Source organism: Lemur catta, chromosome 12 (genome assembly GCF_020740605.2).
Source record: "Lemur catta isolate mLemCat1 chromosome 12, mLemCat1.pri, whole genome shotgun sequence".
Taxonomy (NCBI): domain Eukaryota; kingdom Metazoa; phylum Chordata; class Mammalia; order Primates; family Lemuridae; genus Lemur; species Lemur catta.
Window position 1 is genome coordinate 91034241 of NC_059139.1, and position 17250 is coordinate 91051490.

The following is a 17250-nucleotide window of genomic DNA, read 5'->3' on the forward strand; positions in this document are numbered from 1 at the left end:
TAATATGGTCTTGTGTGTTTTTATTTATACTTTAAATAAAACATTTTAATTCGAAGCATAGTTTAAATCTGAATGTGGAAAGAACATGGTAATTTTAGAGTTTAGAGTTAAAAAATCTCACGAGACTTTCAGATAATTTTCTCCACAGATCTGTATTTCGTATTTATGAGAAGGAAAGAGGGATGACTTCCAAATCTTACTCTCCCACCCTCACTCTCCTACCTCTGTTCAGTCTAGTATCTCCATCTGTCCTACTGCCAACTGACACGCAAAAAAAATCTGCACTGTAAATCATCAAACCATAGTATACTTTTGATTCCTGTAAAAGAATGACCATTCTTTTTCTGAAATTGATAACCTTGGACAAATCATGTCTCTGTGTAATTTATCTCTTCTATATTATTTCTTCTATATTATTTAGAAGCGTTAAAAATGTTACTTTTTATTTCTTTCCTTCTTATTTACCTTGTTCACTTAGAGTAGTAGTACTTGAAAGTTTCGTTGACACCTGTTTTCCCTTTCAATTCTTTGCTGGCTTGATTATAATTTCTTTCTATTTTGCCTCAAAATTCTGTAGACTGATTCTGATAAAGTTTCTCATGTCCTGCATTTATTTTTACTTGTGGTATACATTCTTTCATTTCCTCTTACTTTTTTGTTTGTTTGTTTGTTTTTGCCCTTTTTTTCTTGGATCATGTCTCTATAGAATCTGTTAGGAATTAATAGGTGAAGTTGTAATGGGAGGGGAAGAAGTAATATTTATCAAACATCTACTCTGTACAAACACATGTAGATGTTTTTCATACATTAGCTTATTAATATGTGTCACAATCTTATGAAATCATTATTTTCATAGAAGAGGAAACTGGGTCAATATATTTCTAGTCTTCTTTTTCTTGTAAAAATCTAAATGTCTAACTTAGTTTAAATCATTTTGAAATGTCAGGATTTCCTTGACGTTTCTGAGCTTTTTTACATGAGTGCAGAATGTCCATAGTTGTATTTATAAATTTCATAATCATCAAAGACAGATACTATTAAATATCTACTCTATAAGGGCATATTTAATACTACTATAAAATTAAATATGATAATTTGTTAATATTCCATAACAGGCATAAGTTTATACGATTTTAAAATCTACAGAATTAGAAACATTCTAGTGTAGTGATTATATAGTCCTAGTATTTGGTTATGTTTGTCTCGATTATTGAAGCATATGATGTGCAAGGGGACAAAAAGAACACCCTTCGCATATTGACTTTGTGCCAGGCACTAAGCTCAGTGCATTAATGCTTGCAACTTAACAGTCTTACTTAAGGTAGGTACTGTTAACCCTTTCTATAAATGAGAAAGGTGAGGAATTCAGTAACTAGCTGAAGTTCACGCAGCTAGTAGAAGGGGTAGAGGTAAGATTGGAATCTTGGCATCTAACTCCAGAGCCCATCGCGGTATATTATTTCATGTCCAAGTCCAGACTTTTACATACCCGAAACAAATAATGCAAGCTTACGTTAAGAAAAAAATTAGATTAGGAAAACCATTAACTGAAGAAAAATATTTATAGATATTTAAATATAAATGGATGAATATATATGTACACATACATATATGTATACATTTATATATTTAGGAAAAAATCACTTATTTATAACCTGGCATTTTATATAAAGCAAAAGACTTCTGTCTGATCAAATTCCTTAATATTTCAAGTGGTGATATAGTGATTAGTTTTTTACAGATACCAAATATCCATTAATTGTTCTAAAATTGCTTTTCAGTCATTTGCATAGTGATGCAGTAGCATGGTTAAAATTTATTATCTGCAATATCAATTTTTTAATGTCATATTTCTACTCTATAAGCCATAGTTCAACATCTTTACAACTGATTTCAAATATGAAAGTTCAAAACATCTGAAGTTTTTTTGATAATTTTACAGAAATAAAATTTAGATGTGTTAATCAGTTGCCATGTAGGGGAGAGGTCTAAAATATGTTTGCTTTTTAAAATATTTGACATTCAGTATAGAAAATATTAATCTTCAGCCTTGATTTTTTCTTTTTGTGGACTGTTGCTTCATACTATGTTTTGTTTATAAATGTGCTCTATTTAGGTTTTTTATTAATATAAAAACAATTAACTTATATTTTGTGTTTTTTAAATATAATCTAGACGAGGAAGAGGATGGCAAGACTCCAACTCAACCACTGTTGAAAAAAGGCAGGCATTTTTCATCATTTTATTTTAATCCCTTTTTTCATACTGTTAACTCTTTGACTCCAACCTTATTCTTTTCTTTTTTTACCTTAGTTTTTATTTTCCATGGTAAGGTGATATTACAGTTACCTATTAAATGCAGATTAGAAAAATTATCATTAACCCAACTGAAGAGTTATATCTTCTTGGGAAAAGGTGATATATCACAGACAAATTCTTTTAAATCATGACAGCATTTCTGAAATATTCAAACCCTGAAAGTCAGTATTTTTTTTTTTAATTTAAACTGCATGGTTTAGATGATAAGTAGGGACACTGAAATAGGTTTATTTACAGTGTCACTTGCATTCTTTACCGTCAGTTGTAAGCAGCCAAGTCCTCAATTTTGATACTAATATATTTTTCATTTCAAAAATTATAATATTTCTCACAGTCGTGCTGCGTTTGGGAGATACACAGTCATGTCAACGTACATGCATTTTATGAGAAGGAGATAGAGGTGAGAGTTATGGAGCAGTGTGGTTTGGTAGCCATATTATTTCATCGTGCAAAATCATTTGTCATGTTTGCATATACCATGGCAGCATGAAAAGTGAATGACATTCTGCAAAAGTGATCAGATTTCCTCCTGTGGATTTCTGCTTTTAAAATTTTGGTGTAGGAGTGTGATAATAGTCATTTGCTTGCGCACAGTACCAACACAGTTTTTGCTTTTTGTTTTTGCTTTTTTTAAGTTCCTGGGAATATAAATGGGAATTCCCTTGGTGTATTACCTTTAGACTTACAGCAGATGGGTGCCCTTCCAAGAAATCCCCCAATCTTTCTGTGGTTCAGAGAAAGATGTGGCAGTTATATGGCTTTAGAATTGGGTGTCACATACTGAGAGGATGAAAGATAAATAAAGACAAGGGAATTTTTCCTTAGACTAAGCTTTCAGTGTGATAATTGTAAAGTTGTATTAGTATGTCTTCAGCTCCCTTCTGTCATTTATATTACAGATAACAACTTTTATTTTAAAAAAAAAAAGTCTTGAGCTTTACATTATTGAGATACCAGATTACAAAAGAAATATTTTCACAGAACCAGGCATAAGCTTGATTTGTCCAGTTAGACTAACACAGCTTTTCAAAAAAAAAAAAAACAACAACAACCAAAATTTAGCAGCCAAGTATAATTTTTTTGATTGGTATTTATGATTCTCTTATATTCACATTCATTCAGAATGCTTCAAAATATTACAAATTAGGCAAGATAATTTGGATTAGTTTAGTTGTTGTAAAGAGGTATTTATCTGTAGTCATTTTTAAAGTATGTTTAAATTATAAACAACCACTTACGATGGATACCATATACAACTATCTGTATTATAAACATATCAGTGTACCAAAGTTAGAAAACAATAGAAGTTCAACAAAAGGGACTTTAATATTTACTTCCCTCATATCTTCTTTTTTTTTTTTTTTGCTTAATCCTTTAGAATCCAAAGGCCCTATTGTGCCTTTAAGTGTAGCTGACCAAAAGCTTCTCGAAGCTAGTGCACAGTTTCAGAAGAAACAAGGCAAGAATACTATCGATGTGTGGTGGCTTTTTGACGATGGAGGTAAGGTGGTTAATACACATTTTTAATGACTTTACTGAAGCTGTGAGAACAGCAATGAGAAGTGGCATGCACTCTTCACCCATAGCTTAGCTTCAGAATCGGGCACAGCAGTTGGTTGTCAGGCTTCTTCAGTATCCTTCAGTGTGGAAGTTACCTTGTACTTCTTGAGCTTCATGACCTTAAGATTTTTTTAATATTACAGCCCATTTTGTAGAATGTCACTCAATTTGGAGTGCTGTTTTCTTTTTTATCATAATTTGTTTATATATTTGTAGCAGAAATATCACAGAAATACTGCTGTGCTCCTCTGTCTACATCTCATTAGGTGGCACGTGGTGTTCTGTCTGTCCCATCCTTGGTGATGTTAACTTTGACCATGAGCAGTGTGGCTTTCACCAGATTTATCCACTGGAAATTTACTCCCCCCTTTATAATTATAGGTCTTGGGGGTGGGAGGGGAGGGGAGGAGTTACTTGGAGAGTATTTAAATGTATCATTTTACCTTTACCACTATCTTTAGCAACCATAAATGTTTCTTCCTGAATTTATTGTTATTATTGTCATGATTGTCAAATGATAATTTTCCAATCCCATCATTTCTTCCTTGTTTATTAGTTGGCATATTACTGCCAGGAAGAGCTTTCTCTTTATTTCTATCAGGATGGACTCATTGATTCCTGTTTTATTCAGTGGAGTATAATTTGTTACTCTCATTATTTGTTTTGATGTTCCATTTGTCCCATGTTTAACCAGTGGGATCCTCTTCTGTGTCCATTTACCATGTCCAGTCATTCTTTTAGTTACTTTCTGACACGAGACGACGTCACAGGCTCAGTTTGTAGTTTTGTACTTTCCCTACACCAGCTGTGGAAGCAACCCTTTATCCAAAGAATGCTGGTTCCTTTTAGTGGAGAATAGTATTTAGAAACAAAGATCAAGGAATTAGATATGCTACTAGATATGTTCCCAGGACCACTAAGAGGACAGAGCTAGGAAGTACGCATGTGTGTGTGTGTGTGTGTGTGTGTGTGTGTGTGTGTGTGTGTGTGTGTGTAGGTAGGTGTAGAGATCAAATAGCAATTGCAGCCCAGCTTCTCCCTTTCATGTTTCTCATTTCAGTGTTAATCTGGCTCCCGTTAGGGTCACTGAATATACTCACCTCCTCAGTCCTCCTGCATATGACTAGTCTCCCAACTCTGCCGCTCCACTGTCCCCTTTGGCGTGCTTCCTCAGCACCAGGCCTCCCTCCCTGCTTAGGCCTGTCTGATGGCTTTTTTGACTGAATTATCAAGGAAGGACAGAAAGAATTTTGTTTTATATTGAGTTGTAGTGAACATGTTTTTAGAGACTAAATTGATTTAAAAGTTTTTGAATGATAAATTAGGATTTTATAAATCATTTGTTATATTTTTATAATTCAGGTTTGACCTTATTGATACCTTATCTTCTGACTACCAAGAAAAAGTGGAAAGACTGTAAGATCAGAGTATTCATTGGTGGAAAAATAAACAGAATAGACCATGACCGGAGAGCGTAAGTTCATTTTAAAACTGAAGGGCATTAATCTAGTAGCACTTCATTATCACAATATAGATTTGATAGGGTAAAAATTAGACAATCCAGAAAATGTCAGTCATGTTCCTCTGTTCTATACTGAAGCTGAAAATTCTACTTAAACATAACTTCATTCTCGTTAATTTAGTCTTCACATTTAAGTTGTAGGTACTTAATTTTATTTAAATGTGATATCTTTAACATACTAGCATTTAGAAGGTTCTTCTTAAATTCTTGTGGCATTAAAATATTAAGCAGCTGTTTTTCTTTTAATTGGGGAAGCAAGTACACAAAGATTGCATGCTATATATGGGACGCATTCTGTAGACTTCTAGATGACAGAAGTTGCAGGATGCCATTGTTACACATCCCCACCCTTCTGTCTGTGCTGCCACAGTGCTAGTCCTCGTTTCAGTGCTTCACTCCTGCTCTTTAAGTGCCTCCGCCTTGCCTCTGGCATTCCTGCACACATGTGCCAGCCCTGCCAGGTGCATGCTTGGAAAGCAGAGTCTCAGCCACGTGATTCCTCTACCCAAAGTATTCGAACAACTTCTCCATCATCTCCCAGAGAAAGTCTCATTGCTGTAAGGCCTTTGACAGTATGTTCTCCTGCTCCCTTTCCATTTCTGTCTCATATTGCCCCAAATGTGCCCCAGCTTACGCTTCTGCATATGCCCTGGACACGCTGTGACGTCAGGCTTCTACTGGGGCTCATGTCTCCCCTGTAAATACGAATGGCTCTTCGCTTGCCTTTCCTGTTACCTGTTTAAATAGGCCGTTCTTTAAAACCCAGCTCAGTTCTTCCTCATGTTTTCCCTGTTTTTTTCCCCTTTGCCCCCTTGACTAGTTGTTATGTTTCCTTCCCGAATCACAATACACTTGATGCCTACCACTCCTCACATTCTGGCCTGTATTGTATTTTCTTAAATTTGAGTTTTGTGGGCCCTATAATGTTTAGCACATTGTAGAGTAAGAACTCAGTGTAAAGGTAGATACTGGAATTCAAGTAGGTGTTTATTCATTTCTAATAATGAATTATGCAAAAAATACTAGTAATGAGTTTAATAGTTAAACCTGTAGCTTATCTGTTTTCTAATATCTCATGTCTTAATTTTAAAAACTCATTTTATCGAAAATAAAATTGTTTTTTAAATTGCTTTTCTTGTGTGTATGTATGTGCACTTCACCTTTTCTGTTGTTGCCACCAGTGTCTCATTGCCAGCTATGCTTCCAGAAGGATATTTACTGGAAAACCAGGCTCTTCGCTGTTCCTTTTCCGTGCCTGTTCCAGTTCCCCTCCCCCTCCCCCCACAAAAGCTGTGAAGTTAATCTGCTGTTAGCGGCGTCTTCAGTTTGGCCCACAAAGTTGTATTTGGGCCTGGAGATAAGCATTCTTCTTGGATGGAAGAATAATCTAAAAATAACATCCATTTACTAGTTTTTACTGAAACTCATATACTTACTAATATAATTGGACTAAAATTAGCTTAAAAAATACTGGTTTGTCATTCAGACTTCATTTTTAATGTCTTTCTCTGCCTACTCACTATTGGATACCAAGGAGAGATTCAGAGAAAGTGAAAGAATGTAGCAGAAGTCTCTACTGGGGAATTTAGAAGTCTACTTGTGAATGAACGGTGTGAATTAATTCAGGTGGACATTGTTTAGCACCTTACAGGCTTCTCCTGTAAACCATGCTCTTCAGGTAGATGGTATAGAGTAAAACTACTTATATGCGCCCTTCGTGCATCTCAGTGCTTATTCGTTTTTGTTATAGGATGGCTACCTTGCTTAGTAAGTTCCGGATAGACTTCTCAGATATTATGGTCCTAGGAGATATCAATACCAAACCAAAGAAAGAAAAGTAAGTTATTGTATAAATTACAAATTTCTGATCCTTTTTTAGTTGGCCTACTCAGACACAAATTCAACTTAACCTAAGTACCTAGAGGTTTTTTTCCTGCTATTAGTTACATGTGAAGTCAGTTTTTAAAAATTTAGCACTGATACTTGGCATGCCTACAGCAGATATTAAAATAAGTCTAAAGAGTTTTCAATTTTTGGAGAGGATCTCGATCACTACTTTATGTGATTTCTGAAAATTGTTAATGCCACAGATGGTCTATTTCCATTGTCCCTGCCCACATTGATTATAACCACTCAGTCTCTACTCCAAATACTGATTATTTTCCACTGTTTTATTTTATTGTTAAAGTAGGAGAATCTAAGAATTTACGTACAATAATTGCATTCAGAATTCTCCTAGCACAGACTCTTGGAATATTCTACCAGAAAATGGTATACAGAGGTTGTTATAGTTGTATTTATTTTACCAGATATAATTTTAATTATTCTCAGATAAATGTTGAAGAAATGATGACGCTGATATAAAGAATTTATTTTAAATAGAAAATAGTAAGGTATATCTTTTGAGATTGTAATCAGGGAAAGATTGCTTCTATTATAAAACAGTATATACCATGTGCTTTACTAGATGTGATACTAAAGAATATTTCTCATATTCATAGGGGATTACAGTGCCATTCATGTTCTTTTATTACCTTTTGTCCTAGTAAGGATCTTTAGATCTAGAAATTAATTCTGTGTCTTTTAAAATTTTAGTATCTGCCCTTTCCTCCCTTCAAAATGTTCTAGTGTATTTTCTTGCACTACTTTTATTCATTGGTATTTGAACTGGGAAAGCCTTTGGGTGTATTGAGCAAAGTAGTGGCACAATTTGCATTTTGGCTACTTTGATAAAATTTATTCAGGTTGAGAGGGGTGGGCATAGAAGCAGGGGTAGATACAGGGAGATCAGCTTTAGCAGTTAAAAACAGCAATTTTATTACACATTGAGTATCTCTTATCCCAGATGCTTGAATTTCAGATTCCTTTGGATTTGGGAATATTTGCATGGTTCAGCATTCCTAATCTGGAAATCTGAAATTCAAAATGCTCCAATGAGCATTTCCTTTGAGCATCATGTTGATGCTTAGAAAGTTCCAGATTTTGAAGCATTTCAGATTAGGGATACTCAACCTGTATTGTCAGTATGGTTCTAAATTTCTAATCAGTTTGAGACACTAGCAATTGCTATTTTTTAAATAAACTGCCAAAGTGACTGTTGTAGTTTGGGTATGGAGGGGAGAGCACGACAGATGAGAAGCACTAACTTTTCAAGTTAGAATTTCGTGTTTAAGATCTTCTTGTTATGTAAACTAAATAAAGTTAGTTGCCATTTTTCTTTCAATTTTTTAAGTATTGTAGCTTTTGATGAAATGATTGAGCCATACAGACTTCACGAAGATGATAAAGAACAAGATATTGCAGATAAAATGAAAGAAGATGAACCATGGCGAATAACAGATAATGAGCTTGAACTTTATAAGACCAAGGTATTCTTTTCTTCTGCTTCCTTTTCATTAAGCTTCTATGTGGTTCTTTAAAATCCTTAAGACATAAATACCAAGAAGTGCAATGTGGTATGGAAGGAACCAGTTGTAATGGTCTAGAAATGACTTTGTCCTGTTTCATTTCAGACATACCGGCAGATCAGGTTAAATGAACTACTGAAGGAACATTCAAGCACAGCTAATATTATTGTCATGTGAGTAATATCTGTATTAAGATTTTATTGTTATTCATTTTAGGATGATGTACTTTGAATTAATTTATATTCCAAGTACATATCTATATAGCACCCATAATGACTTAGGTGTTATGAGGAGGAAAAAACTTTTTTGAATGTACTTTGCTTTAAGCTTTTGGAGAAATCATTTAAGTTAGGAGTAAAGACAAAAACTTTAACCTTAAGCATTATATGAATCTAAGTAATTCTTTATCATAATAGGTTATTCTGAAACTTTTCCTTTACCCTTCTTCTCTCACCTTTTCAAAATTCCTTAGCTTTGTAAACATTACAGCGCAGCCATCATGCATGTGTGAGGTGGGATGGTGCCATGTTAAAATTTGGCTCCTGGACGGCTTGCTTCTTTATGACAATAACCTCAGGAAGTTATTTGGAGGATTAAATTTGATTTGAGATTCCTATCCGAATCCGCACTCCCAGGTTTCCCCACACACAAACTTTACATATAGACACATTGTCCTCAAGTTAAATATAGATGCTAATTGCCTACTTTGGCTCTTCCTCTATTAAAGTAGGTTAGCTGGATATTACTTGAACCCAAATTTTCTCAGTTCTAGAGCCTTTGTCCTTAATAGATAAGGAAAGCTCAGGCCTCCAAAAAACCATGTCAAGTGATGGAAAAAGTAATACTAAAGGATTGTTAGTTTAAAAATAGCCATTCAGTATATCAGAAAGTTTCAGGTTCTGCTGATGATCAGATACCTGTAACGAAAGACACTAAAACATAGACATTTAGAGAGAAACTTCACTCTGCGTAGCAACTAGCCACTACGCCATCATTTATAAATAGCAACTAAAACTCAGAAAAATAGAAGAAGATAAGAATTTCATTTATCCATATATAGCTTCCATTTTCTAAATTCCCATAGAAACATCCCTTTCTCCTAAAAGAATTCTATTCTCATTGAAAAATGGGGAATTTGGGATTTAGTGTTAGATACCAAATGTATTTTGGTTTATAGAAATATTTATTTGCTGTTCTTATGAACATGTTTTTAAAAATCTTTTTTTTTAAATGGAAAACGGGAATAGTAATATGAGTGTTTAGTACAGTCACATGCTGCATAAAAGTGTTTTGGTCAATGATGGACCACATACATGACGGTGGTCCCTTAAGATTATATAATGTATTTTTACAGTGCCTTTTCTATGTTTAGATACACAAATACTTACCATTGTGTTCCAGTTGCCGCAGAGTTCAGTGCAGTGACATGCTTGCAGGTTTGTAGCCTGGCGGCAGTAGGCTGTGCCGTCCAGCCCAGGTGTGCAGCAGGCTCTGCCATCTAGGTTTGTGTGAGTGCACTGTGATGATTGCACAAGGGGGAAACTGCCCAGCCACGCATTTCTCCCAACACATCCCTGTTGTTAAGTGATGCGTGACTGCAGTTGCTATTCCTATATGGAGAATTTCCCCACACTCAGAAGTATTCTGTAATTATAACAAATTATAGTAAATTCTAGTTAATTTTATTGTGACTTCATTTATAATTTTTGTTACATTTTACTCTTCTCAAGTGTATTGCTCAGTTTCCTTTCTGTTTTGGATGCCAGGAGTCTTCCAGTTGCACGAAAAGGTGCTGTGTCTAGTGCTCTCTACATGGCGTGGTTAGAAGCTCTATCTAAGGACCTACCACCAATCCTCCTCGTCCGTGGGAATCATCAGAGTGTCCTTACCTTCTATTCCTAAATGGTCTACACAGTGGACAGTCCTCCAGAGTGGTACTTAGTGCCTAGTGAAGTAACTGAAATCTTCAATGACATATTAACATCACAATGGTGAATGGTGACTTTTCTTTCACTATTTCATTACTTTGAAAGCACACAGGAAAGTTGCTCCGTTTGATATGTGTATGGAGACTTCAGTTTTAGTCAATTCCATATCTCAATCTTAATGAATGGTGATTCTTTCTTGGACTAAAGTTCATGAGAGTCAAGTTTTCCTTTGCTACTGGAATAGCAATAAAAGTGTGTTATTTTTTGATTGATGAAAGGAGTACAAAAAGCCTTTAGCCTTGAGGTGCCTTCTGAAATTAACCAAATCTCATCCATATATCCTCTTTTATAAATTTATAGAATGTCAAACTTTGCCTTCAGCTATTATTTTTATTTCTAGTCTCTTCCACCTTAAGACAAAATGGACACTGCTTTTCTTCTTCCATTGACCAATTAGTGTTGAGTACTGTGTGTTTTCTATTACTTTTTTAAAGGTATCTGTTAGATATTAAAGGTGAGAATTAGGGCAGGTTAATGAAAAATGGGGAAAAAATATGATAATCAAAAAGTGCCCCCAAGGTTAGGTGTTTACATGAGTACTTGTAAATGTAGAGCTAAGATAAAAAGTCCGAAAATACCTTTTTAAACCCTTATGATTGGGTATTATATCAGTCTTCATTATTATTTCTTGAAACCTTAGGGAAGGTTGAGGATTTATCCAATACTTGGAATGTACCATGCTGAAAAATTATATGTTGTCATTCTTTAAACAAGATCATTTGTATTTATTTGAAAGAGATCTGTCCTAATTTAGAATTTTCCTCAAATCTGAGGGACTTTTAAGAAATGCTAACAGATTTTTTTTTTCTGGAGGAAATTTAGACAAAGCAATGTCATTTAATAGAATATTTCAATAAACACTATGTGGAATTTCACTATACTGTACCATCCTTTATAAATCATTAAAATAATGTTTCATCAAATGGTTAAATGGACCACTGGTTTCTTAGTAAAATGTTTTTAGGCTTACTTCATTCAGTTGTCAAATACACTTAGTCTTAATACACTCAGGTTTGAACAGATTATTCTGAACATTTAAATTTAATCCATTCATAATACTTTAAAACTTTTGTGTTAAGAAAAACTGCCAGTTTGTGCTTTTGAAATGTCTGTTTTGACATCACAGTCTACTAGTACAATTTTGACAGTGCATATGTACTGTTACTAAAAGCTTTATATACAATTATTAATGTGAAGTTTTTCATTTTTTATTCAAGGAAGGATTTCCTAAAAACATTTCAAGGGATTTATGTCTACATATCTGTATATGTGTGTGTGTATATGTATATGCATACACAGATGCATATGTGTATATATAATGAAATTTATGTTGCTGGTGTTTTGCATTTTAAGGTGATCAAGATTCATTAGATTAAATTATTTTTTTGTTTTAGTAAACATAAGTTCAAAATCCGATTGATGGATATAGGTTTCACGGAGAACAAGGGTGATGATTTGAAGGGCATGCCGTAATTTCACACAGTTATCCAGTTAAAAGATCGGGAACATTTCATCTAAAATACTGTTTGGTGGATTCATTGGTATAAGTTTCCATGGTGTAGAATTTATGCAAGTTTCATGAATCTTGATAGAAATCTATAAAATTATTCTTTTCAATGGTGCAGTATTTTGCTGCATGTGTATGAATTCAATTAATATAAATTGGAGGTCTGATAATTTTGAATTCAAAATATTAAGAAAATGAAGTAACTGATTTTCTAAAAGTTCTTTTCTACATTATAACTCATAGCATTGTTCCATTTATTGCAGGCTTTGCCGTGTTTGGGGGGGAAAGACAGTAGAAATATATTCAGTAAACAATATCATGTGTGAACTTTTAAAATGGATAATAGGGCATGGACTGAGTGCTGCTATCTTGATATGTGCACAGGTACACTTACCTTTTTTTTTTAAGTTTTTCCCATTCAGGAAAACATCATTGTGATCTATACTACAGGAACCAAATGTCATGCGTTATACATGTGTGTATAAAGTACATAAAAATATATCTAAATATGCATAATGTGGGGAGGGTAATATTGTCTGTGAAATAATGTAAGAAGCTTTTCACTTAAAAAAATTATATTACTTTCACTTAACACTAGACACCAGGTTAAAAGTTTCAAGGTTGTTGTAGTGCTCTAATAAATTTCAATGATTAATTCTTAGAGATGCTAGCTAGTGTTGAAGCTGTTGTACCTTATTTATGCTGAATTTTGATTATTTTAATGCCAAATTTTTTTAGTTCTAATTATTAGTGATAACTTGGAAATAAATAATTATACAATGGCATTTGACAGTTCATTATTCCTATAGGTAAGAATTCAATGGGTTTAGAGAGAATGGTGGTGTTAAGCTGATTATTAATGGTTACTGAAATCAAATATTTATTTGTTACATTATTTCATTTGTATTTTAGGTTTCCTTTTACATTCTTTTTATATGCTTTCTGACATTACATATTTTTTAAGACTATGGAAATAATTTAAAGATTTGAGCTCTGGTGGATGATCATCTACTAAGTTTGAAAATGTAATATTTTGATAATACTGTACTATAACTGTCACACAAATGCTTTTCTAATGTTTTAACCTTGAGAATTGCAGTTGCTGCTTTGTACAGAAGTTGCTGCAATAAAGGAAGTGGATTCATTAAACTATTTTATGTCTGCTCTTATTTTATCTTGTTTATAAATCTATGCCAACTTCATGATTTAATATCATTTAGACAACTATTTCATTAGTGTCTGAGTTTTTAAAATAGATTTTACCTTAATATTCATGCCTTGGAAAAGTTGTTTGAAATCATTCATTATCCCTAAGCCTTTGGAATAAACACTATTGATACTAACAGTGTGATTGAACTATGTGAGATACAGATCATTGATTTTTTTTTTAATGACTTAGCTTTTCTAATTCTGCTTTATCTATGGGCCAAATCCCTCATTTATGAATGAGGAAACTAGAAGATTAAAAAGGATTCATAGTCCCTGAATATAATCTGATTCTTTTCTTCCAGATATTTTTGGCTAAGCTGATTTACAGTTTTACAAAGCATTTTCACTTTCTCATTTGAACATTACAGTAGGTACCTTACATATGTAGGACAGTTAATTTCTCTCTTTTACTCTTGAGAAAGCAGCTTGGAGCAATTGAAGGGGGTTCTCAAGGTCATGTGGTAAATCAGCAGAGGATGCAGCCTCGAACCCAGTTCTTTCGTCTCTCGTGGTCTGTCCACTGTGCATTTACTGCCGCCTGGTCCGTGAGGTCGATGGCTGGGATAGATGGGTCTTTTTCAACTTGGTCATCCTTGTCTTTCCAGCAAGTATGTGCTCAGGTAATACAGATTACAGTTAGAAATATAGATTAGCTATAGGATGCTTTAATAGGTCTGAAATTAAATGTGAATGTCCATTGTATGATCTGTGCTTCTTGCATATTGTCAAATAAGCTACTATTTAGGCCGATTTACTTATTTCTTCGGGAAGTTAAAAGAGAATTCAGATCAGTAGCTGCAACCCTAGAAAGATGGCAGAGCAAGAGGAAAGGAAAAAAATCCCTTTGGTTCCAGAAAATCTCCTGAAAAGGAGGAAGGCTTACCAAGCCCTCAAAGCCACCCAGGCAAAGCAAGCACTTTTGGCATAGAAGGAGCAGAGGAAAGGAAAAGGGCCCAGGTTTAAGCGACTGGAATCATTCCTGCATGATTCCTGGCAGCAGCAATGTGACAGGGTGCGTCTCAGACGACTAGAAGTGAAACCTCATGCCTTGGAATTGCCGGATAAACATTCCTTGGCCTTTGTTGTCCGCATCCAAAGGATTAACGGGGTGAGTTCACTAGTGCAAAAGACCATCGCAAGCCTTCACTTAAAGAAAATTTTCAGTGGCGTCTTTGTTAGAGTCACGCCACAGAGCCTAAAATTGCTGCGTATGGTGGAACCTTATGTGACCTGGGGATTTCCAAATCTGAAGTCCGTCCGTGAACTCATCTTGAAACGTGGACAAGCCAAGGTCAAGAATAAGACCATCCCTCTGACGGATAACACAGTGATCGAAGAGCACCTGGGGAGGTTTAGTGTCATTTGCTTGGAAGACCTCATCCATGAAATTGTCTTCCCGGGGAAGCATTTCCAGGAGACCTCATGGTTCTTGCGTCCTTTCCAACTCTCAGTGGCCCGTCGTGCTACCAAAATAAAGTGGGCTTCCTCAAGGAGACGGGCTCACCTGGCTATCGAGGTGAACGCATCAATCAGCTCATCCGCCAGCTGAACTAGACCCAGAATATCTGGGTGCATTGGGAGCATGTGTTTTTGGGTTTTGGAATTATCAAGTATCTTCAGAGAAGATTATTTTCTGCTCTATCTTCAAAAACGAAGGGAAGGGTCAGGGAAAAGACAGTCGGTTATGCTCATGGCAGGAACGTCTCATCACGGTCCAGTTCTAAGGAAAAATTCCAGTGTTTTCCACTTTGGCTGCTGCCACCTCTGAAATCACATGCCATGGAGAAAGGAGTCCTACTTTGTCAGATCTTCTATCCTGCGGTTGAACGTTGGTGAATGAATGACTCAAGCATGTGTATGAGGATCCCTAAGACTCCTGCAACAGTGGACCAAGCCCAGGGGTGTACTTGAATCCGGGTATTCCCAGGGTTTTGTTTTGAAAAGACTTGAAATACAGTTAGAAAGGAGAATGCAAAAACAAGTGCTCAGTTGTTTTTTTGAATCCCTGTTCCAAGTTTTCAGTGATGGCTTTGAGAACTCTCAGACTTGGCTGGCTCTAAGTGCATCTGGTGGCTTTTGTATCCTACTCTGCAACTGGTTTAGTCCCTTTCTCTAGTTCAGGATTTGAGGATGAAGGACCACTTTGACCGGTACATGCATATACTCAAAATTTTGCTTACAATTTTAGGGTGTTCATAGACTCTTCTCCCCAGGGACCTCTGCGCTTCATGTGAGGAAGTCCTGCTTTTCCCAGGATTGGTCGCCCAAGCCCTGATCTTGCTAGTCTCTGGTTCCACTGTCTTGTGGAAGACCAAAGCTGACCAAGATAGCTTTTCCCCTCCCTCCACAGTGGCAGACTGTTGCCCCTGCACCTTGAAGTCTGGGAAATGCCCACCGTTCCTCTCCTTCCCCCTAGGGTTGAGGATGGAATTTCATGGTTTCTGTGATGATCTTCTCCTTAAAACCAGGATTAGGAAGGAATGAACCATTTTCTTGGTTGGCTTAGCGCTATTTGGCTTTTTGGGCATATGGCAGGCAGCTTAATTGACCTTTATCTTGCATATTCGGGACTCCAGAAGTATTGCCCTTTGTCCTGTTGGTAATGCCGACACCAGCACACTCCTTGTGTTTTTTCATCTGTGTCCACTGCTAAGCGGACCTTCACTTGGTTGCCTCGATTATGAGGATGAGCCAGGCCTAGGTTAAATTTGGAAATAGGCGTGACCATTGTGTTCTGGTCCTTTCAGGTCAGCTTTGCTGCAATTTTGGCTCATGGGGCCCTCAAATATAGCTGTGAAATTAAGTTAGAGGTATAACAGTGCCTGAAATGTGCCAGGTTATGAGGTAATTAATTAGGTTGGTTGGCTCCAGAGTTAACCTGCCAGCAATAGATGTTATAGATGTTACTCTTATGTTTTAAAGCATTGTGAAATCAGATTACTTTAAAATGATGTATCACAAAAGTCATGAGAAAAAAGCTGTTGTGAGAATGGAAACTCAGGGCTTAAATCCCAGCTGTCTTATATAAATATGGGAACAGTATTTCCATTCTTGCCTGTGAAATGGAGCTAATACCCTCTGCCGTGTGTGCCTCATGTGGTGGTTAAAAGGTTTGAGCAAAATAATAGTTTATAATTTATAATTCTATATAAATAAAAGGTTATCACAAAAACTGTACTTTTGTATAATGTTATCCAAAAAAAAAAAAAAAAGAATTCAAAGGCAACTATGAATGTGACATTTTCTAATATCAGACTATTCATTAGTTTTCAAAACAGGAATGTAATTAATATTCGAGGCAGCAGAGGTCTTTTTTTTGGTTTGCTTTTTGGGTTTTTTGGGGTTTTTTTTTTTTTGGTTCATTCACCAGAAGAAAAGCCAAATGCATTTGATATGCTTCCCTCTTTATGTTCTAACAGGATGTTTGTAGGGTCAAAGGAAATAGATGGATAGATGGTAGTTTAATTTTGGGGGTAAAGATAGTACAAGTCCTAGGACATACTCCATAGAAAGTACTATTTAGTTTAGCTAGTTCAAATAGTAAATACATGAAATGTGTCAGTGGGTTAACCAATTTGACATACTTTTTTTGGAGAGTACACTAACTAAAGATCGAAGTTTCATTGCCCTTCATAGAATATGGTGGCAACGGTTATAGGATTATTTTACGTGTGATAGACATTTCAGATAGTCTATTAAATGTCAGCTTTAAGAACTTCAGCCCATTTTTCCCCCTTT

General features: G+C 35.4%; 1 protein-coding gene and 1 pseudogene across 2 annotated transcripts in view; both read left to right on the forward strand.

Moving 5' to 3' along the window:
- Window positions 1-13455, forward strand: part of SLC12A2 (solute carrier family 12 member 2) — a 93096-nt gene extending 79641 nt beyond the window's left edge. For both annotated transcript variants that reach the window (XM_045566551.1, XM_045566552.1), the window contains 7 exons: window positions 2176-2223; window positions 3698-3820; window positions 5242-5353; window positions 7152-7238; window positions 8634-8769; window positions 8914-8981; window positions 10575-13455. In XM_045566551.1, coding sequence (XP_045422507.1) covers window positions 2176-2223; window positions 3698-3820; window positions 5242-5353; window positions 7152-7238; window positions 8634-8769; window positions 8914-8981; window positions 10575-10710 — 710 coding nt within the window. In that variant the 3' untranslated portion in view covers window positions 10711-13455. The remainder of the gene's footprint in view (window positions 1-2175; window positions 2224-3697; window positions 3821-5241; window positions 5354-7151; window positions 7239-8633; window positions 8770-8913; window positions 8982-10574) is intronic.
- Window positions 13456-13854: 399 nt separating this feature from the next.
- LOC123648048 lies at window positions 13855-16466 on the forward strand (annotated as a pseudogene).
- Window positions 16467-17250: the final 784 nt, after the last annotated feature.